Source organism: Rhipicephalus sanguineus, chromosome 9, assembly GCF_013339695.2.
Source record: "Rhipicephalus sanguineus isolate Rsan-2018 chromosome 9, BIME_Rsan_1.4, whole genome shotgun sequence".
Taxonomy (NCBI): Eukaryota; Metazoa; Arthropoda; class Arachnida; order Ixodida; family Ixodidae; genus Rhipicephalus; species Rhipicephalus sanguineus.
This window is the reverse complement of record NC_051184.2, coordinates 153,057,500-153,080,041: the sequence shown is the minus strand read 5'-3', so window position 1 is coordinate 153,080,041 and position 22,542 is coordinate 153,057,500. Positions and strand designations below refer to the sequence as shown.

At 46.3% G+C, this 22,542-nt stretch overlaps 1 protein-coding gene across 2 annotated transcripts in view; it reads right to left on the bottom strand.

Annotated features, from left to right (window-relative positions):
- The window catches only part of LOC119404028 (proton-coupled folate transporter), a 70,679-nt gene extending 52,661 nt beyond the window's left edge, over positions 1-18,018 (bottom strand). The window contains exon 1 of one of the 2 annotated variants that reach the window (XM_049419328.1): positions 16,693-18,018. In XM_049419328.1, coding sequence (XP_049275285.1) covers positions 16,693-17,635 — 943 coding nt within the window. In that variant the 5' untranslated portion in view covers positions 17,636-18,018. The remainder of the gene's footprint in view (positions 1-16,692) is intronic. The other variant, XM_037670654.2, reaches the window with a different exon arrangement.
- Positions 18,019-22,542: the final 4,524 nt, after the last annotated feature.

Sequence of the window (22,542 nt, the reverse complement as noted above, 5' to 3'; positions counted from 1 at the left end):
GAACAATATCCTTTGTTGTCGCAAAAACTTGGAACAGTATCCCTACTCTGAATAAATGTCTGCCAAATCTGGTATACAGTCGCTCCAGAAACTCTTTCTATCGGGTCACTATATTAATCACCACTACCAGTCACTATATTAATATTATATTCGTAAGATACTACTAAATGTGTATACGTGTAACTTTGATTCCGTGTTTTTCTTTTTTCCTACGTGAGCGAACTTGAAAATGTGAATTTGACTTGCGATTTAATTTATATGGTTAACATCTTACTCGCTAATCAATACTGCACCACAACTTGTCATCGTTGTAATGGATTCATAACTAGCCATATCGGCTGTGGACCAAGAAGTTTTCTCGGACATTGTTGATCATATTTTAGTGAAAAAATTATTTTGCATTGGTAATCCTAATTCGTGGTGCCGTTGCGTCGATGTACAGGGTCGACCACATCTAAGCTGAACACCTCATTAGTATTCAAACCGGTAAAACTAGAACGTTTCTTATACTTCACGAGTGCAATGCCCGTTATAGAACGTCTAATCATGGTGTCGACAAACACAGTAATGATTTTCCGAATTATGTATTAAACAACAGCTTCAATGAGGTCTTGAATACAAATGAGGTGTTCAGCTTAGATGTGGTCGACCCTGTACATGCTTCGCCATTGCGGCTAAACTGGAAACATTTCTCTTGATTTCGTAATATTTGCTCTACAATACCGCTTGCATGCCTTCTACTTCCTTGTTTTGAAACAAGTCAGCATTCGATGTTTTCCCAAAAGAGACAAAAAGAAACAAACTGTCACAAGGTCACAGTGATAAAACTGCAACGAATGTCCGCCACGAGTGAAGATAAAACATTTAACTTGACAAAAACACTATCTCCTTTTCAAGAAGCGCGATTGAGGGCTCGCTGACGCACGTGTTCCCTTCAATGCTCCACTCTTCAATGACTGTGAGGTCCATAGGTCGGCAAACTCACTCATGAGTCGACTCACTCACATTCACTCAGAGTCAGATCGAGCCGTGTGTATGAGTCCGAGTCCCAGTGAGTAATATTTTGGTGAGTTTGAGTCCGAGATAGTCCGGCTGAGAAAACGTTTAGTGAGTCTGAGTCCGAGTGAGTCCAGTTGAGGAAACTTTTGCCGGGTCTGAGTACGAGTGAGCTCTAAGGGCAAAATATATTTCATAAGTGAGTCTGAGTGAGCTCCACATTTTTTGCCGACCTATGGTGAGGTCCTTTCAAGGTATCTAAACCGTATCGAGCGCGAAATCGGTGAAACATTCCAGATCAAGATGAAAGGAAAAACGCGCGTCAGCGAGCCCTCAATCGCGCTGAATCACCACCCGAGCATTCTGTACAGACGGTTAACGCGAGAAGCTGACACGTGCCCAGCAGCTCTGCTGTTATCCAGCCTTGCGCGACTTAGTTCAAGCTGCGCTAATTTTTATTGTTGAGATAACAATGAACTGAGGACTTCAGGTCTCGCTTGCTAACTATGGCTACTTCTTTGTACTTGGTTAATGGTACAAATTGAAAAAAAAAAAAAAAACTCAAAAGTTGGTTCACTGACTTCATGTCGCAAAGACTGGTGAAACGGCGCAGCTGGTGGCATCATATTGCTATTTCACTGCTTGACGTTGCTCTACAGTAGCTTTGCCACCACCTGCATTGTTTAACCAGCATTCGCGACGTTAAGTCAGTGACGCTGCTTCTAATTGGAAGGTAATAATGTTTAGTGCACCGGAGATGAGCATTGGGCACATATCCGCTAGGCTATAGTTGTAGACGGTTTCTTCTAGTGTGCCTCGATGTGAAACGCGCAACAAAACGCGCATCAAGGCACCCTAGTTTCTTCATCTCTTAGTGGACTAGATGTAAATAGTGGCGCCTGCCTCATTCCTGCGGCACAGAGCCTCTACGAGCTGCTCAGCACATACACACTAAACTTGTTACAGACAGCGTGTTGATTTTTTATGAACCGCAAGGACGAAGCAATGAATGCGATAGTAGCAAATTGGAATGCTACACGAAGTAAGGCTGGCACTTCTTTAGCATCCAACCTGCATAAGTAAAAAAAAAAGAACGCTGGAGTAAGGAAACCTGGCCGCTGTAGAAGCGAAGCGACAGTTGTACTGTCCGTCACTGCAATGTATACGCGCGGTGAAAGCACAGCACGTATTAAGATATGAGCCGTCTGCTGATCCCTTTCAAGATAGAGCGAGCGCGATCGCGTCCGGCTGGCCGAAATACCCACTTTCTTCCGGAGCCGCGTATCCCCCCTTTCGGGAATCACCATGGGACTTTCGCGAGATGGAAGCGCGCCGGTGCGTTTCCCCACCGTTTGAACCGCGCACATAGAACATACGAAGCGCGGGGCGATCTTAGCGGCCCTGCACTTCATACAGAACAAAAGAAATGTGTGCCTATATAGTTTCTGTCGCAATGAAAGATTTGAAAAAAAAAAAGCGGCTTTCAAGTTGCCTTCGATCGGTAAAAGCAGGTCCCGAAAGTTCACGTTGCTAGAAATTCCGCGAATGTCAGCGGCATACCTGCACGGAACACACATGATGCGGTCCAGCCACTCACCATCGTAATTGTCTAATTATCACCATCATCACACATAGCCTATTTATTTCACGTGCACAGAAGGACGAAGGCATCCCCAATGGTCTCCAAGCCACCCTGCCCTGCGCGAGCTGATTTCATCTTGTCCCAGCGAACCTCATAATGTCATCGCTCCTCGGTTTCTTTTTCCTTCCCTTGGTATTTTATTTATTTAGTATTAGTACTCATCTCAAATGGAAGCTGTTCCAAAGAAGCGTTCAATCGCTTTCACTGATTTGTGCCATGGGCCTTACATGTTCGGTTCGTTAAACGGCGCTACAGTTAAAAGGTACACCGGGTTAGGAAAGACGCACGCAACGAGGTCGACAAGACGAGATGCACGGAATGAGGTAGTCCTCGTTCCGTGCGTCTTTCCTAACCTAGTGTACTTTGTAAATGTAACGCAGTTTAACGAACATGCAAAAACCAACTAGCTCAACACCTCACCCTGATGGGCTTAGACAAAGCAGTTTTCATTTCGAATCAGTGTGTGCATTCTTCGTGTGGTCGCGTTGTAGTAGATGCGTGCTACTTTTTGCTCTATTGTCCGCAGGAACATGAGGCGTAGACAGCAAGTCTGAAAGTCCGAATGCAATCAAACAAATTGAGCTCCTGCTCGAGTTGCTGTCTACGCCTCATGTTCCTGCGGACAATAGAGCAAAAGGTAGCACGCATCTTCTACTACGCGACCACACGAAGATTGCACACATTGATTCGAAATGAAAACTGTTTTGTCTAAGCCGTTCCGAGTCAGAAACGATGTAAGGCTCTCGGTTCTTCGTGTCGATGCGTCCAATCGCTACTCATGGCGGGGGTCAACCGCGTACAATATTCGTTCTTTTCTGCTCTCTGGGAACCAACATGAAACGCAGTGTTCTCGCATGAGTCATTGTAAGATGCGGCGTACTTAAGAATGAGAATGAGATTGGTTTACGAATAATCATGAATAACTCTCACCAATGCACATCTATCATTTCCTTTGATTTCGCAGTGATTCAGAACCCACTGGAACTTTGAAACATGTAGGTTCTTAAAGTTCTTAGGAAAACTTGGTTAATATTCATTGTGAATGGCAGCGCAACCGAAACACAGATAGATGATAGAAAACACAAGGACGACAGCTGCATTCCACTAATTTTTCTTGAGGTGCAGTGGGAGGTTTTTCACGGTTGATAAATTTGCAATTCTTTTCGCTACGAGTATCATAGTAACGGATGAGTATCTCACGAAAAGGCATGAAAACGCGGTCGAATCACTCGTATACAATCCCGCTGGTCCAAAACAGCTGCGGTGCTAACAACAAAGAAAAAAAAATCTGCAACATGCAAAAACACGTTGGCATCATTCTGCGCCCACGTGGGAATCCCCGTGCCTTTTGTTTCCTCGAAGCTTATCAATGCATTGGCGCAGCAATCACGGCCGCACAATTGTTCTAACGGCGATGCATGTAGGTCGCCCGGCAACAAGGTCGTCAAAACGTTACAAAGCGGCGCACCAAAAATGGCATCCCCCCCCCCCCCCCCCCCAGCAACAGAAAAACCACATGTAACAATGCCGAACACGGTGTCATCAAAGCAGCACTGAAGCACCCTATACACCCTATACAATCGTCCTGCCGGGACAAGGCCAATTGTGGTTGCAGTGTTGGCTATCCGCTTTTACAACAATGCCATAAACATTACATATGTACACCTATGACTCAGCAAGCTATAGTCAAACGTTGCTCGAATACGCCGACGACCATCACTTATCATCGCACCGTAGGATGCACTTGGTTGCGATAAATCTGTCTGACGTCTGCGCTCTAACGTGAGTGCTGACGTAACGTCGGACCATGAGCTACCCTTTGCACGCCATTGCATTCGTCGTGCCTCACGATATGTGTACTACCACGGCCGCTCGATCTCCCCCCTTCGGTGCGGCCCGCCGAGTACTCCTCTCCGCCTGTGAAAGCGCTAGTTCCCTTTCAACTCGCTGCGTCGGCTATGGCGCTCGCTATCGGCGACGCGTAGAGTCACTGGAAAATTTCAGAGTACCGCAAAGGTAGGCTGCACGCGGGCAACATTGAGCGGCGGCGGCCATTTCCCTTCCGGACCGTCCGGCGCGTAGCGTGTGTTGAGAAGTGACCGATCTTTTCGCCTCGATGCCGTGTTACGCTCGGCGTAACTGCAATATGTGTGTGTGTGTGTTTCTTCAGAAGGATATCAGAAGTGATTTCGAGCCATCGACAGTCTGAATTGACTGCGCGGTAAGCGGTGTAGCCAATGAAACGTGCGGCGAATGTTGCCATGTGCTCGCGAACTCTCTTCGTGGCTTCATCGGTCTCTTTTCGTTTCACGGCCGGGTGTGTTCGCAAGGTCCGGAGCTGTAAACATAGTTGCATTAGCGTAATGACCGTGCGAGATGCCATTTACTTCGACACTTGGTGAATGTTGACTGTTTGCGCTAGCTTTGCAGTCAGTGTTCAGGTTCACTTCATAGCGCATTCGAGAACATTATCGAACAACAGCGAGAACATTCAGCATTGCGTCCTTCGACTGATCGCTGACGCATACGTTACTTGCGCACCATGCTTGCTATACAGCTGGGTGTTATCTGTAATAGAAGTGGTGTGTGTACGGTAAGTGGAAGTTGTGCGTGAAGTATTTCTCTCGGTTTGGAATGCCAACAGCCGAACGCATGGGCGAATCGGCGTGCGGTAGGTAAGGTGCATCTTGTTTTGCGAATACGTTGTCATTTCCTAACATATACGTAGAAAATAGGCCATCAAAAATGATTGACGTCACTACTCAGTTGTTTTATTTCCTATTTTTTTGTCTCCTTAATATTGCCAACGTTGCAGTGCATTTGCAAATATTGTGCTGTGTTCCGACAAAGTTTCTTTCTTTTTTTTTTTTTGGTGTTGCCAGCGCGTAAACGGCGGGGGTTCAATTTCTGCACTGCTTTTAATTTCAACTTTTAGGGGCGAAGCTCCTAAAGCCGTGGGTCTGTACATGCACGTCTCTCGTGGTACCTGACCGCCTAGTTCTATGAAGTGCACTTGCGAGCAACCCACTACGCTATAAATCATCATATTTTAGGGGCGAAGTGCACTTGCGAGGAAACCACTACGCTATAAATCATCATAATTTTAAGTGCACTTGCGAGGAACCCACTACGCTCTACTTCCTAAAGCCATGGGTCTGTACATGCATGTCTTTCGTGGTACGTGACCGCCTAGTTCTATGAAGTGCACTTGCGAGTCTTACGAGTTGCGAGTTCTATGAAGTGAACTTGTGAGTCTTACGTCTTTCCTAATGATGTAGTGGGCGAACTTACACGGGAGAGTTACGGTTTTACCGATGACCTCCCCTCTCGAGCTTCGCCCCACTCATCATCATTCATTCCGTGAATATGGCGTGATTTTTTTTTTCGTAATGCACTGTGTTAAAACTTCTTCGGTGCAGTGCTCGATGTTATTTTGATCAGAAATAGCACATCTCGAAAAGTTTTAACGCGCATGCTACTGCAACACAGTATGTATATAGATCTAGGGCTCGCATGAAATCGATTCCCTCAATGCGTGAGAGGATAAGCCAATTTTTTTTTTCTGTGACCATTTCTCACCCTCTAAACAGTATTGTAAGGGTACGCACGGCGCAACGCAGCATTAGCAACATTCTTTTTTGAAAAAAATAAAATACGCTTAATAACATTGCCTTATACCAAGTTTATCAACAGAGTTCCACGCTTCAGTTTTGCGCAGTGGCAAATGATCATGCGACAATTGCCTTCAAGGTATACAGTACACAGTTGTTATTTTAATAAGTCTTCGTTTTCGCTATTGTGCGTGACACGCTTATAACTCGAAATGCATGCACAACCTGTTAAACAGATCGAGATATAAATAGCCGAGCAAATAGAAAGGTATGTATGCAGTTTTCATATCGTTGAACATAGCGAACCGAAAAGGTGAGGTATCCTGTTGCATGAGAGCTTTTCCAGCAAAGTTTGTGTAGTTCACTGCAGAAATGAGTGTTCTTCGAGGGGGGCGAATTCATTCCGCGGCCAACTATGCAGCCACGTACAACGACGCTCTTTGACGTTAATGTTTCCCACACGGAATGCAAAAATATACGAAATTCCCGGAGTAGCTCACCAGCAACGTTGGGTTACTGGTGAGCTACTCTCTGGCGTCTGCAAGACGCGTTTAAAAAAGCGACGAAGTACTTCTAGGGACCGTGCTACTGCTAAATGTCCGGCCGCGCTCTGCATTCAACGCGCCTGCACCCAAAGCGCTTGGAAGGGATATGGCGGCGAGAGGTCACGTGACGCGAGTAAGCCAATCGCGTCGGCGGCGGCGCACGGAAAACAGATGCGATACTCTGAAATTTTTCTAGTGACTCTAGCGACGCGGGGGTTTCTCTCAAAGCACCCTTCAGCCACAGTGAGCTATCTGCGCGGGCAGTTTCATGTGGTTCTGCTCAGTGTTTTCTCATGCTCCGCTTGAGAAGCTCTCATTAACAAGCTTACTCACTTTAGCTGGAGTAGAGGTAGATGACTGGCTGAGTCATTTAGCGAATGAATAAAAGGACGAACACAGGAAAGATGACGAAGACAAGCGTTACTCCCCCCAACTGTTTATTACCAGGGAAGGGTTCCTGATATATATTCTTTCGTCCCGCATGCGCATACAAGAATAAAATAACGCGTATACACCATAGGCGTTGGCGCATATATTCAAACTATGGGTCCGGCAAAGCGATGGACGGCTCACTTTGATGAACTCCTAATTTGAATGTATACGCAACCGTCTCTAATGTAGACGTGTTACTTTATTCCCGTATGCGCATGCGTGATGAATGGATATATATGAGGAACTCGGCCTGTCCTGCTAATAAACAGTTATGAGTAACGCTTGTCCTTGTCTTCTTTTTCTTTATTGCGACATAGATTTTAAGGCATAATATTTTGTGTGTATATGTGCGGCGTTTTTTTTTTCTAAAGGAGCCAGCTCCAGAAACCAAAACTGGGCTAAATTTCACGGGAGCGTAAAGCGAGCCTAAGCATTTTCCATTTTTAAACAATTGTAATCGAAATGGGGCAATTCCTGATCGTAACGAGAACTCAAAAAGGCTGTTTAGAATAAAGAATAAGCCAAATCCTGCATCTGTTTGAATCAAACTGAGCCAGATCCATTAAACTAGCGATGCGTCAACAATCGTGACCAAAACAATTGGCCAACATGGAAGCATCCAACCTATTTCATTTGTGTTCTTTGCTATAGTGCGTCCGTTCCACATTTAGTTTTTCTTGGGCGAGTTGGTAATGACTCAAGGACATGAAGCTGTTGGGCAAAACTCGAATATAATGAGTAAGAGGCCGGCTTTCCTACTTTCTGCCTCTTATTGTTTTTTTTTTTTAGTTTTGCGCTACAGTATCATGTCCTTCTTTCGCTCCAAGACAGTACATTTCAAATAGAAGACAACTGAAATGAAGATATTGGTTTAGAAGGAAGGCCGCTTGGGCTAGTTGGTATGTCATGATGAATGCTATAGCACGAACTGAGAACTAAATGACAAAGATACAGACGAAGGTGAGCGCTAACTTCCAACTGAGTTTACTGTACAGAATACGAAGATATTTACCTAAAAAATCACAAAGAATAACAACACGTGACAAATGACGAGCAATGCAAAATTATATTGGGCACAGATCTATCCCTTGAAGAAGGAGAAGTAATCCGAAATGGCTGGCATAAAAACTAGCTAAGGAGAAGAGCTGAAGCATTTTCTGAAGGCCCCAGCATTGTATTAATGTTATTGTGGATGATTAAGACGTAGTGCCTTCAGTGTCAACCGAGGTTTAATGTGTATTTTATTTATAAAGGCACGAGCGAATTTATTTGAGCGTCGTGCCGTATTTATTTCCCTGACATAAATCAATGATATAACATGATTCGGACAAATATTCGTAAATAGTCTCAGATACGCATGATTTATTACTCAATTGTTGCAGGATTTCAGAAGTGGAGGACTTTGCGGGAAAGTGGTTTCCGAGAAAGTTTGAGCATGTTTTCTAGCGAGCTGCTAATATCTCCAGCCCAGTTGGCCAAGAATGGACTCAGTAGCTTTTTGATAGTGAGCTCGGACTTTTAAACCAAAGAGCCGTCCAGAAAAACAAAATTGCATCCGATGCTTACCGCAGGATACGACTGTCACAAAAGAGGCAGGATTAGTGGGGTTAGACCTTCGCGCGCAGCAGCGCAAGCAGGTGCAAAGGCGATTACTTTGCCGATGTGCAGCGCCCTCACCTCCTGTCGTGGCCAGTCAGTCAACTTCTCCTTTCACGCGCGCTCTTTTGTTCGGGAGACGAATCGGCAGGCCGCACCAGAGGGGGGAGATCGAGCGGCCGTGGTACTACTCAAATCACAGAAACACGTCGATTCACCTCGAAACACGTGGTTCAAGACATAAAATATGGCAAATACTCGTTGACTGTATCGCATGAAGGTGATTCCTACAATTCGTGGGAGCTGTCTGACTTGTTAAAAGAAAGTTTGAGATTGGGCTAGTTGGTAATCCATCTTCAAAAACCCGCGCAGAACGGACAATGGACAAGAAAGGGAACAGAGACGAGCATTGTCTTCCAACTGAGAGTTTATTGAAAAAAAAAAAGAAACACGGTTGATCCCTCCGTCATAGGTATCGGAATAACACGAAAGTAAAGCGTGCCCTTACAGAAGTAACTGAATGCTTACTGTACATTGATATAAGAGAGTTTGCACAATGTCTATTGATGTCTGGTAGCTAATGGCGCCGTCTGACGTGTATGCACCCACTTCGATGATTGGTGGTACATCTCCATCCCGACGACTAACGTCCATGTTAAATGATTACAAAAACCCTTGTGGCAGCTGTAGTAGTTAACGGTGAAAGCGTAATCAGAGAACGAGGTGTGATAGCCAGGCGAGCGTCGCATATTGGACGCAGAACTTGGTCGCCATCCCGCGGCACGTTAAAATGTGATTGAACACCGCGGCCGGACTACAGGGAAACGGAAAGCGCGTCGAGCCGCCCCGGTAGCCCGGCCGCGATTTTTCTCGGGGCGACCGCGTTAGCATGGAACGCGGTGTTACAGCCAGGTGAGGCCGGCGCGCGTCGCAGAGCTATTTTTGGTTTGTATTAGCGTGATGCTGAGCGAGGCCGACGCTTTTACGACGCTTGGACAAAGGTCGCCACCTCGCGGTGTGTTAAGGCATTGACAAAATTCAACTTCTATTGAAAATACGCTGAATGGGACGGACGCGGAACGCGTTGCAGGTGCGAGCCGCAGAGGCCACAGTAATGACGAATTACTTTACCTTACCACTCCCAGAGGTCAACACCACCCTGCCGACCGGGAGAGTGGTAGATATAAAAGGCGCGTCCGTAAAGCTTCGAGAGTCTGTGACGGTGGCGCAGTGGATAGCGTGCCCGGCATCTGTTGTTGCGGACCGAGCGGTTGTGTATTTGAAGTTATAAGGCGCGAATAAGACACGGACGAAGAATAGGAACACACACACACGGAGCGCCACTTCCAACATAGATTTATTTAGAAAGAGCACAGAACATATTTATACACCACGCGCGCAGTCATCGTGCCTCAATGCGCAGTCGCATTCAAGTAGCGTAACTCTTTTGGCGATAATGAAATGGAGGCAACGCTGACGCGTAGATCACCTGATTCGATTATTTTCTTAGCCTCAATAATTAATCGTACTGACTTATCAGGACTTCGGCCGACTACCGCGCAGGCGCTAAAGTCCGGAACGCAATGACAATCCCGGCAGTCCTGATAAGTCAGTACGATTAATTATTGAGGCTAAGAAAATAATCGAATCAGGTGATCTACGCGTCAGCGTTGCCTCCATTTCATTATCGCCAAAAGAGTTACGCTACTTGAATGCGACTGCGCATTGAGGCACGATGACTGCGCGCGTGGTGTATAAATATGTTCTGTGCTCTTTCTAAATAAATCTATGTTGGAAGTGGCGCTCCGTGTGTGTGTGTTCCTATTCTTCGTCCGTGTCTTATTCGCGCCTATGTGTAGGAGTGCTTTGGTTTGCGCAAGTTGGTGCCACATCTTGCAAAGTTAAACAGCACGAAATACGAATACACAAGAAACACGCACACACAGGACCAGTGCTCAACAACCAACTGAGGTTTACTCGATGAAGATGCTTTTTTTATAGTGTGACAGTGTTATGTCTTCGCGTTGCAGGTGTTGGATGTTCGATCTTCCTTGGGAGAAAGCTGAGCAACTATGAATGAGGTGGTGTAAACCTGCTCTGCATAATTCCTGATAGCGTGGACACCGAGGAGGAGTGTTTGGAAATGAGCAAGCAGCGAAAGACGGCCTAGTTGGCGCATGTTTCAAAGAAGCCATTAACAGCAAGAATGCGGGGCGAAGAACATTGAAATCTCACCTAATCGCATGTCTGGCTCCGATCAATTTGTCAATTACATGTGGTGTGTAAGGTGTATTTTCCACAGCCTTTTTAGGAATATGTCTTGCACGCAAGCAGGACCCGCTTTGTCGCTTAAAAGAGGTGCTGGTTTAGATTTTAATAGTCTCCATTTACTGTAAGCTTTCATTTTTACACCAGTGCTCTGTTTGGAGAGCCTTGGGCCACATCTTTATGTAGAGACTTAGGTCCGCCAGGTTTGCCGACGAACTGGTGTGAAGCACGAGTGGTCAAGCCCACGCGGCGACCGCATGAGCGGCTTCGTTGCACTCCGCCCGTGCCGTCCCCGTTTCCACAGGATTGATTCCACATGTTCCATTCGCGACCGCATCTTCAGTCGTTGGTGCTCTCAGTTGGGCCACCGCTTCATAGGAATCTGCCAGTATGCGAAAGCTATTTCGACCATTCTCGTTTGCCATGTTCCCTGCGGCAATAGTAACGGTGTTGACCACTTCCCACACGGCTAACCCCTCTTCGTGTAAAGGTGCACCAACGAGAAGCTGTCAAGCGTGATAGCCAATGTGGTGAGGCAGGGGCGTAGGCAGAAATTTTTTCGGAGGGGGCACCTCCTTGATATGATGTGGGAGCCGGGCAGGCAGATGCGATCGAACGTCATTTTGGACTCTCTGTGCTATGGCAAAAAAAAAAAAAAAAAAAATAGGGGGGGGTCGCCATTGGCAGCCAGGGGAAGAAATATTTAAACATTAATTTCTTGCAATGGCTGCCAATGGTGCTCATTGGTACGGCAAGATTTTATGCACGTGCGGTACACATTATGTGAATTGAAATTCAGCGTAGCACGGGACACGTTCTATGAGGTGAAGTTGACAGTTCGATTTCACGAACAGCACGAACCACATTTTTTTTAAAAACTTCATTTTTTTATGAGGACACACATCACATTTTGTTACAGTGCCCATGATACGACGAAAAAAAGCAAGAGGTAAGTTTTCGTGCCTTCTTTCTTTTCCGCCGTTGTGCATCTATTCAGTTGATAGTCGGCGTTTGTGGTGTCCTAACTTCTTTCTTGTGTCCGTGTTTGCACGCCCTGTCTTTTTAGAATGAGTTATTACACGATTTAATGGTACTTATCCGTAGATCCTACAGCCAGCGGCCAACGCATGCTTTACAAGAGTGGGCCCTATCGGTACTAAACAAACTTTAAAAACGAGCGATATTCTTCGGTATCGTCGAAGTAAACATTTAGTATGCACAGGGCAAGCTAATTTCGTGTGTATATTTTAACCTGACCATACCGCCTTTTGCGTCGCTTTATGTGTAAACTTATGGTGTGTCCCTGTGCCTGCTTTTGTGTCACTTTTTAGCGTTCCTATGGGTCTAGACTTTATGCGTTATTCGTTAACATATTGATGCCCTTGCGACTGAATTTTACGTGAACTCAAGTGTTATGTGACTGGACTGTTTTTTTCGTCTTCTGTAGTGTGACTGTGAATGGAGTTCGTGCTTAAGCGATTTGATACGGCTTGAGGCTTAAGGTGTCTCTACAGTTGGTTACAACCGTAGAATAAGTAGAATCTAAACCCACAGCTATTACTGCCCCAGCCAGGCAGAATTTGCCTAGACGTTCCATGTGACACTTGCTCCTTTTCGTGACGTCATACGCTTCCCGCGTGTTTCACGTAGCTGCTTAGTCACTGCTTAGTCAAAGGACATAATTTAAATAGGAACGGAAGAACCTTTAGTTTTCGATATGCGTGGTATTAGCCCGGAAAATTACGTACGGCTCGAAATGAAACCAGCTTGCACGCCTCTCGTACATACGTGATTGACAGCGCGTCGTGGTTCTGTGGGCGGAGGTTGTATTCTTAGCTTGTAACCCACTACAGGTGCGACATTATGCAATTTTGACATGGCTGTGATTTCCCTGTAACACTAGAAGCTGTGTCAAGGATTGGCCGGCGCTATATAAAAGCGCGTATAAAATTCTGTAAAAGCGTGGGGGGAGGGGGGAGGGGGAGGGGGGATGGGGTGTCAGCTTATGAAAGGACCTGATAAGTGCTCTTTCTGGTGTGATACATTCAAAAATGAAGTTCGCGTTTTGTACCTAGGCGAGTTAAGGCTAAAGGTATAAGAGTTAAGCGCAAAGAAGAAAAGTCGAGGGCAGCCAAAGATAAATCCAGAAACGCCACGAAAGACAAGAAGTCTTACGAACACAGCAGTGACTTACAACACTCTTTGTTGCAGTAACAAAGTCGCATGTACAAGCAGTCCCGTAGCCAGGGGGGGGGGGTCTAGTTTTTTTCCCCCATCCCAAAATTCTGATGGAAGGGGCTGTTTTACCGAAAATAAATAATGAAAATAGGTGTTTTTCTCAAAAAGTCAAAGTTTTCAGCAAGTGGGCCCCCACCCGAAAAAAATTCCTGGCTACGGGCCCGTATAGAAGTGTACATCAGAGATCATAGGCAGAAAATGAACGACCATGAAAACAAAAATAATCCTAACAGGAAGTCAACAGTGCTGTCACGTAGCAACTTGTACCAAAGAAATAAAAAGGCGCGTTACACGACATGCCTGTGACAGCGTATTTAGATGCACGAGTTCACTATACAACACTCCACCAGCCTATATACTGGGCGTCCATTGCCGCGACTGCGGCTGTGCGCCTGTCTTCGAGAGTGCTGAAGTTTGTGAAGACACGGCTTGGAACTCACGCGAGAAGTAATAAAAGCCGATGTCATGAGAAAACTATAGGAACCGCATTCGTTAGTAACCTTCTATCGGGGTGGCACCCAGTGAAGTCATATCTAAATAGGCTGTCATAGTGTTGTCGTGTAGACGCGTTCTTTTGTTTCTTCAAGTGACTTTGTGACAGCACCATTGACTTGTTCTTAGGGTGTTTTTTGTTTTCCTTGTTGTCTCATTTTCTATACAGGGTGTTTGACGTAACGATAATGAATGATTCAGAAAAAAAAAAGTGGCTAACCGCAAATGAATGAAACAAACGACATGTTGTATCCATCACGTGGTGCTGGTTACGGTATTTTTCATATTGCGGTTCACTATTTCATTAGCATGAATTATGCAAAATTTTTACTGTTCACTTGATGGCCGAGTGGATTTCGTTAACTTGTACAGCGCATTCCAAAAGAACCGATCCAATTGTTTTGTGGCAGCGTACATCCTGCGTGGTAACTTTTGTTTCCGGCGTTCAAAGAAAGCCCGCGAAATATGAAAACCACGTGACTGAGCTCATGAGCTACCGTACGGCAAGGAAATCGCCGTCGTCCCTGCTAAGCGATAGATGTGTTGACTGGCCGCGGGCACAGCTGCTTTAAGCGGTGTCATAGCGTTGGCAGGCACGGACGAGAAAAATACAATGGGATGAGCGTTACCATGGTCACGTGTCTGCACATGATAGCGATTGTGCATACGAAGCTTTTTTTAAAGTGTGCACTGTTGTGTATAGGAATGCTGATAAAAATAAGCGAGAGATTGCTGAAACTGCCCCGATAGCGAGGGCCGGCGATAGCTGTGTCAGCTGCCCTTCGGTAGCGCCGACTGCAAATGAATTCGCCCTTCTGGACGCGGCATGTTTTCATGTGCGCTGATTGGGCCTCTTCCCGTGGACGGATCTACTTATACTTCTGAGTGCAGACATTCAGTTGAAAGCGTCCCATTGTGTCTTCCTCGTCTGCTAGCGCTATGACTGATGCATTCAACTAACTAGCCATGTTGACACAGTTGTTTTGCTCAAAACACGTGATACGGTACGCAATACGGTAGCGCATCACGTGGCGAGCATCGCCAGCGTTCCAAGCAACTGTATTCCTTAACTGTACACTGCGTGAAATATAAGCTGCTAGTGCAGCTTCGGACGGCGATAATAAGACAGAACGCGCAGAGTGTTTTCCAGCGAGGCCATTGTCTGATACATTACCCTGCTTTCAGGGCCTTTGTTATCGGCGAAATACTGTTCACATGACCCCCTCCCCCTCCCCCCTCCCCGATAACACACAGCGCGTGCTGATAATTCTTCTACTGCTTTAGCGCAGCTCAGTTTGAGCTGTGCGTGTCCCTCCGGATAAATTAGGCAGGCTTGGCAGACTTACAAACCTTAAGAGAGACGTGCAACCCGTGCGTGGGAAAGGCCATTTGAATAGGTTTGTCGAATGTTGTGTGTATGTTGTTCAAAGCACAGTTACGATCAGTAAAGAACAAGAATTCTCCTGGTTGTTTCCCTGTTTATGTATTCGGAGACTTGCGAATTGACACAATCATTCAACAGATGCGTCATCCTGGCCCGCAGTCTTCATCAGTTGACGCTCGAGATTATGGAGGCTGAGAGTTTGAAAAAATTTCAAAAAGTGTCAATGCGTGCGGGAGCATCTCTATCTTTATTACGAAAGGAACTTAACTTTCTTAGACGGACAACACGCCTCCAGTGAACTGCTGTTGTGTACTTCTCTTAAGCTGCAAGGTTTGATTGCGTTTTTAGGGTTTTTTATTTTGTCACGTGTACCGTGAGTGAGCCATATAATGCACAATAGTGTCGAGGAATGAGGACCAGTTCAGCGGTCATCGTGACGCCTGCCTCTTTCCTTCCTTGCTTATTTCCCTTTTTCCTTCATGCACAAACTGAGCTGCGCTAAGCACTGCAAGAATATAATGCACCAACTCGCCCAATCAGCAGTACGCGCTGATAAACTAGCGTTTCGTCTCTCATCTTAGTTCATCGGCAAAGGCGTCAGTCTTGTATTCTGACAGGGCAATCTAAAGCACGTTCCTGGAGGCTTTATCCAAGACGCACGATGTCACACACGCCATATCTTCGCCGGGTCACTGTGCGCCGAAAACAGCATTGGTTGTGACTACTTTGCCATCAGGCTCTGGCAACAGGAACACTTTTCTTGTTAGTACTCTGCACAGAAATTAGCGCCTCGCAGAACTGATCTAAATTACATCGTGTGGCGTAATCTATCTTCAAAGACGCTGATGTATGGCACAAAAAAAGAATGAAATCAGTGTCGCAGCACCGTGTACCTTTGGTACCTGCGCCAATTGATAGATGTGGCGCACTTAAAATTTTTATTTATGACAGACCTATGTAAAACAAATGAAAAAAAAAATGCACCAAGCAAAAACATACTGTGAATATAAGGGAACAAAGCTTTCTGACACACGAGATAGAGTACAATCATAAAAATGTAAAGTACAAGGTGAAATTAAAGAGGAAAGAACAATAGGGCGTTTTTTTTTTGCCGTATTAGTGAACTGTGTAGTACCAACTAGCCTAACATCGTACGCTACTGCTATACAGGAAATTGGGATGCTGAACATGTAAACAAATCCGTGTTTGTTCCGCGTTATTCACTTCTTGCGCGTGCCACGTTTTCACACAGCGCAAAATTTGTCCTAAGCAGGACGATAATCTTGGTGACCTGTTCGGCGCCACTTATTCGATTATTCGTACGAACTACGTAATAGAGTGCGAGCTTGCGTTGAAAGTTGGGCGAGTTGGTACGCGGTGGTCTCCTGGCAAACTGCCAGCAGGACAGGACACAAGGAAAGAAGGGACAGATCCACGTACGAACTGGCACATGAATGAAGCGAAAGAAGTATATATCTGGGTACTCACTCTCTGCGTTGAAGAGTATGACACCGAGGGAAAGGGCGAGCAGCACGAGCCGGTGCCGGAGTCCGTGTGGTCTCCAGCCAAAGGCCGCGTCGAAGCCTTCTTTGAAGTTGTGCATCCGTAGGTCCTTCAGCATGTCGCTCAGCCGAGACGTCGACGATGAGGTTCCGGCCTTAAACACTAGCACAAACAGCATGCTGCACACAACTATGCCAACGGAGACGCAGTACACGGGCAGGTATCCGCCTGCGCTGAAGAGTTCGCCCGATATCACCTGTCCCAGCTGGACACCGACTAGCAAGGCGCTCATGACGACGAGGAACTTGACGGCACGCATGTCTTCGCGCGACGATCGCGATGCGTTGCTCTCAACGATGGCAGTCATGCATACCAAGCCACCGGTCATACCGCACACTAGTCCGAGGAGGACGTTCACGTACATGGGCGCCGAAAACACCAGCACAGTGACGATGGTGCCGGCGTCCAGCACAAACGCGCCGCACAGGTTCAGCAGCAAAGGAATGCGGTTACCGTGCTTGTCACACCACGAGCTGAGGAACACCGACATCACTGCGGCAGGAACGAACTCGGCAAGCACCAGCAAAAGGTTGTGCACGTTGGCGTTGCGGGTGACGGCGTCGCGCACGCTGGCATTTTGCTGGCTCAGCGTGGCGCACACGTCGTCGGGGTAGGCAGACAGGCACGACTTGGCAATGAAGAGCTGCTGGGTGACGACGAAGCGCATGGCGAACGTGATCGTGTAGAGGAAGAGCACGGACTCGAGGCCCAAGCCTCGGAAGAAGGGAACCCATCGCTCGCGCCAGGTCAGGCGGCCGTTATCGGAGTCGCATGGCAGCACCACCGAAGAGGAGGCCACGCTCTCTTCCAGCACCGGACCCAGCCGCACGGGATCCTTGCGAGGGGACGAAGCAGCGCTGTCCATCATCGACGACGCGCGTTCATCATCGACACCCGTGCGACGCGGGCCTGGATCGCAGTCGTCGACACAACGAGCTCGCCGCGTGCGCCAAGCGGAAACCGCGTTGCCTCACGCTCTAAAACAGCTGGCGGTGACGACAGAGAGGCCCGCCGAGAGCCAGCCGCGCCGCCAGTCTCGTACGCTACGCGAACATATCCGTGGGGGCCCGCTTTTGTCTGCGTGCCAGTGGCTGCGATAAGGCGCAATTCGTTTGGTCGCTTATGCTATCTGCCAGCGTGGTCGCGGAAGAAAGGCTCGATAAAACTGTCGCGGTGCTTCCTGAAGGCGCGAGCTCACGAGTCGGCCGACGCAGCCGGTTGCCGCCTTCCCGCTGCCAACGCCCGCGCGACCGTTCAGAGACGGACCGGTCCGGAGAGAGCGTTGCGCGGTTTCGCTGCCGCTTTTGCTTTCCTCTACGCTCCTGAATAACATTTCGAGTGGCAACTGTACAGGCAACACGAGAAAATCATCGCAGCTTCAGGGAGCGCATCAATGAGTTCGACGCATCACGGTCTCCTTTTGTTTATCAATGACGTCCATTCAGTGAGAATACCTGCGTTAAACTGTTGCCAGTGGCTCCATTTTATATCGAAGAAGTCATAACTATGACCGATCATTTACACGCAGTCTTTCGTGAAGCAACGAGCGACCAAAAAACAAGCAGCCCCTACAGTTCACATGAGTCGTCCAAAGTTGCATCTATTGCGACTACGGACGTGTTCCAACATGTAGTGGTCTTAGTAACTCGTGATATTAGATGACCTATTCAGTGGCTAAATTACCAAGAAGGCAATGTGCAAATACGAAACTAACTGAAAAGTAACTCGCGAGGAACATGGATACATTGGGAATAAAGGCGATGACGGGAATACGCTTCATTTGTCTCAACGAAAACTAACAGACAATGAAGCCAAGGGAAGTACAGGGTACGCTATTTGTAGTCTTTTAACTTCACTGTAGCAGTTATGATATATATGTGAAGAAGTTAAAAGCGGATGCAAAGACATCGGATAAAGGGTGAAATACGCGATAAGGTTCACAGTAGGACGACTCCCCAGTCGCTTAATCGGTAGAGCATCGGACGCGTAATCCTAAGGTTGTAGGTTCGGTTCCTACCGGCGGCACGTTGTCTTTTCCTCCACTTTAATTTCTTCTCATTTATATCATAATTCCTACAGCGCAGTTAAAAGACTAAAATAATGTCCACTTAACCTTCCTTGGGTTCATTGTCTACTGACTTTATTTACGGCTGTATCTAACAAAGAAAAACGAGCCCTTGATAAGTTTCCCTTCTTTCGTTCCTTCATTTATCTGGTTACTGCGGCAGCCTAAGTGCAAATTAGGTTCAAATGATGCAATCACGTTCTTTTTTTCACATGCTATTTCTGCTACTTTCCTTAATCGCGGCAACATACCTTCTTGAAACATTCGTGCAATGACGGACTGGTGAGCGCATAATTGTGTTACCCCGAATCGTTAACAAAAGAGGGACAGTCAAAGCATTTACCGACGCATATTCCCAGCAACTGCTGACATCACATCTATATTTCATGTAATTACGTTTTCTAAACTCTGACATTTTTCGTGTTATCCCCTGTGCAGTGTGCTGGTTATATTGTTTCCCGTTATGTGTGTGCTATTTGTTCATGTATTTATACCATTGGCCAGATCACATGGATAGTAAAACCCTGAGGCCACATTAGTTTTCATTTGCATTTTTATCATACACTCACAGAAAAGATCGAGTAAAAAGGGCGTCTTTTGGTCCCACAACAACAATTGTAATTTATGTTGCCTTCCTTTCCTTGCATTATCGCCGCGCGCCCGGCACTTTCTTGTCACGAACGGCATGTGCGCTATCAGCGTGACATAGCGTTCTTAGCAGGAAAGTGGCCAGCGCCGAGTTTTCAAGAAAAAAAAATGCACGCAAGCCAGATGAGAATTATTGTTATGGGACAAAATGACGCCCTTTTTGCTTGATCTATTCTGTGAGTGTAGGTTTCTCATTTTGCACATGTAGCGCAATTGACGAACTTGAAGCAAACATTGGTCGATGTTCTCGTAGTAGAATAATTAACGCAACACTTTTAAATCCAGAAAAAGCACGAAGGGCAAGAGAGAATACAAACATGACGCTAACGTACAGCATAATTGCAGTAACCAAGCCAAGTCAGTGCGTTTCTAGGTGACAAGAACGAAGATTTTCTAAAAAAATATGGTTGACCCCAACTAGTTGAAACTGACGACATCTTGGTTTGCCGTGGTCTGGCGCTAGTTATAGGATACAGTCATATTGCGCCTAATTATCACCTCCACAGCCGAAAATCCTTGTCGACCGACACCTCTAGCTTCGAAATGCGCGACTTCCTCCGCAGGAGAACGCAGCCGAACTATGCACTGAAGAGTGGAGGTTGCGCGCGATGTCTCTGTCAGTGGGCGTGGCTTAGCTACGGCGCATGCGCGGCTTGGTCAGTTGGTGCGGTATCTGGTTGCTAGGCGATGCGATGCTTCCTTCCTTTTGACCTTTTTTTCCTCTCTCTACTCGTTTCTCTTTTTCGTTGATTTTCTTTATGTCTCTCTTTGTTTTTCTTTCCGCATTTCTATCTCTCTTTCTGTTTCTCATTCTTTATGCGCTACGCTTGACCCTTTCTCTTCCTCCTTTCCCTCCTCTTCACCATCACATCTCTTCTCCTTATGCTCACTTCCCTTTCCCACCCCCTTGCTACACTACACTCTTAAAAAAATGGAGTGACCCTGTCTCCTTTAAGGGAGAAATGGCGATGTCCCCAATGTTCGTCTTTAAATGGAGGAACTTTCCTCCCTTTTCAATGGAGAAACTGTTCCTCCCCCGTCAAAATCAAGATGGCCGACGCCAAGCCAGTGAAGCGAGCAATAGATTTAGGCTTAGCGAGTGCATCGATTCTCGTCTGATAAAGAGTATGCGGCACTGGTAATCACAAAAACTGTCCCGCTGAGATTAATATCAAATGATATGACAATAAAATCAAGCAGACATACCTGTATTGATGAAAACCTCGCGAAACGGAACGACGGAACCCGTACGTTTCGCTCGGCCAGCGAGACGGCGTTCACTTTAAAAGAGACGGATACTACAAAGGGGCTCTCACCCGGAGGCTGTACGTTAGGCTGGCTGTCTTTATTTGTCAAAGCATCACACGGTGTAGCGACGTTATCCACGCGTTTACGGGACAATAGGCCCCGACATGTGCCTCCAAAATTTACATTCTGTAGCATCAAAAAATCCCGGCGCAGAAGACCATAGTTTCGATAGATAGATGTTCAACAACATATAAGTAGGTGGAGCTGTGAAAGCGCCACAGCCGTAAAATAGGTGGTAGCTGGCGCCATCTAAAGATATTAAACGATACTAAAAAAAAATTGGCCGCGTATCTGCGTGCTTCGCTGCAGATGTCGTCGAAAGACGATAGTCTTGTACCGACCTTACTACACGAGTCCTCCTCCCCTATGTTGAACCGCCGCATCTGGCTCATAGCGTCGCATTTTCAGCGCAGCATAAAAAACACTAGCATTTTCAGCGCAGCCTAAGAAACATTAGGGTCTTTAGAATTACTTATGTATGTATTTTCTATAAAGGAACACACCGCCTAATACTTACGTATTGATGTTGCGCCTCAGATATGCGTAATATTTGCTTTTTGATCGACAATGTTCACAATTATGAATGGCCGTACCAGTTCAAGATGGCTGGGCGTTCAGAAAGTGGTTAAACTTTGGCCAAGTGGCTGAATCGGGTGACATACAGACAAACAGAAAGACAGACAGACAGACCAAATTTTCTGCGTTTAAGTTCACCAAGAAAGACTATCGTCTTTTAAAAGAATGTGTTTCTGACTGCGGCGGCGTACGTTGATACGCCATGGCATTTCGGCGAGGTGGACCCATTAATGGATTGCTCAAAGGACACCGGAAGGTTTATACACATTTTGTTAATACGCACACGTTCACTAGGCAGACACATAGTATGCACACTCACTTAATTCAAATACACAATTTATCCATATGTATTTTAACGCGATAGCGTTAAAGAGCTCGTATCGCAGAAATTCCGCCGTCGGCGTCGGCGCCGTTGGTTGTGAGCGAAAAATCATCATCTTGTCCGTGACCGAAAAATCGAAAAAGCTGCAAATAAAATAAATAATAAAAATGTTCGGTCCGAGTGAGAATCGAAACCGGGCCGTCTGCGTGGCAAGCAGGTGTTCTAGCACACAGCCACGCCTCTGCTTAGAGCTGCACTGTAAGTAACTTTCATGCTTCCCAAAAATACGCGTCCTCTATATGGGTGTGACAGTACGAGATGTAATATTGCAGTAATATTGCGTGGTACGAGCGTACATTGCCATCGGGCGTCACACCATGTCAATATCATAACGACTTGGTGGTTTAAAGACAGCCGCGCATTACAAAAGGCACACACATTACTGCGCGTATTCTCTTAAGACCACGTAGTGGGTGCATCGCAACTTCGAAAAAGCTTCTCGTGCATAATTGCTCCTGGTTTAAAGCATGTTACCCATTACATAAGGCACACACCTTAGTGCGTGCATTCTGTTAAACACTCGTAGTGTTCGAAGTGCGCACTAGAGGCAGGATATCGCTATCGCGTTCAACTCTTAAAGGCGAAGCTTAAGCTTCCCCTAATTTTTTTTATTTATTTATTCACAAATACTACAGGCCCTACTCGGGCCCAAGCAGGATGGGTACATGAATATACAAAAACAATACCAACAACAATAATTACAACTGTCGCAACGTACATTCCCGAGTACATGTTTACAATCAATAAGCAAAAAAATGTGCTTCGCAATGTATACAGCCTATAACATGAACAATTC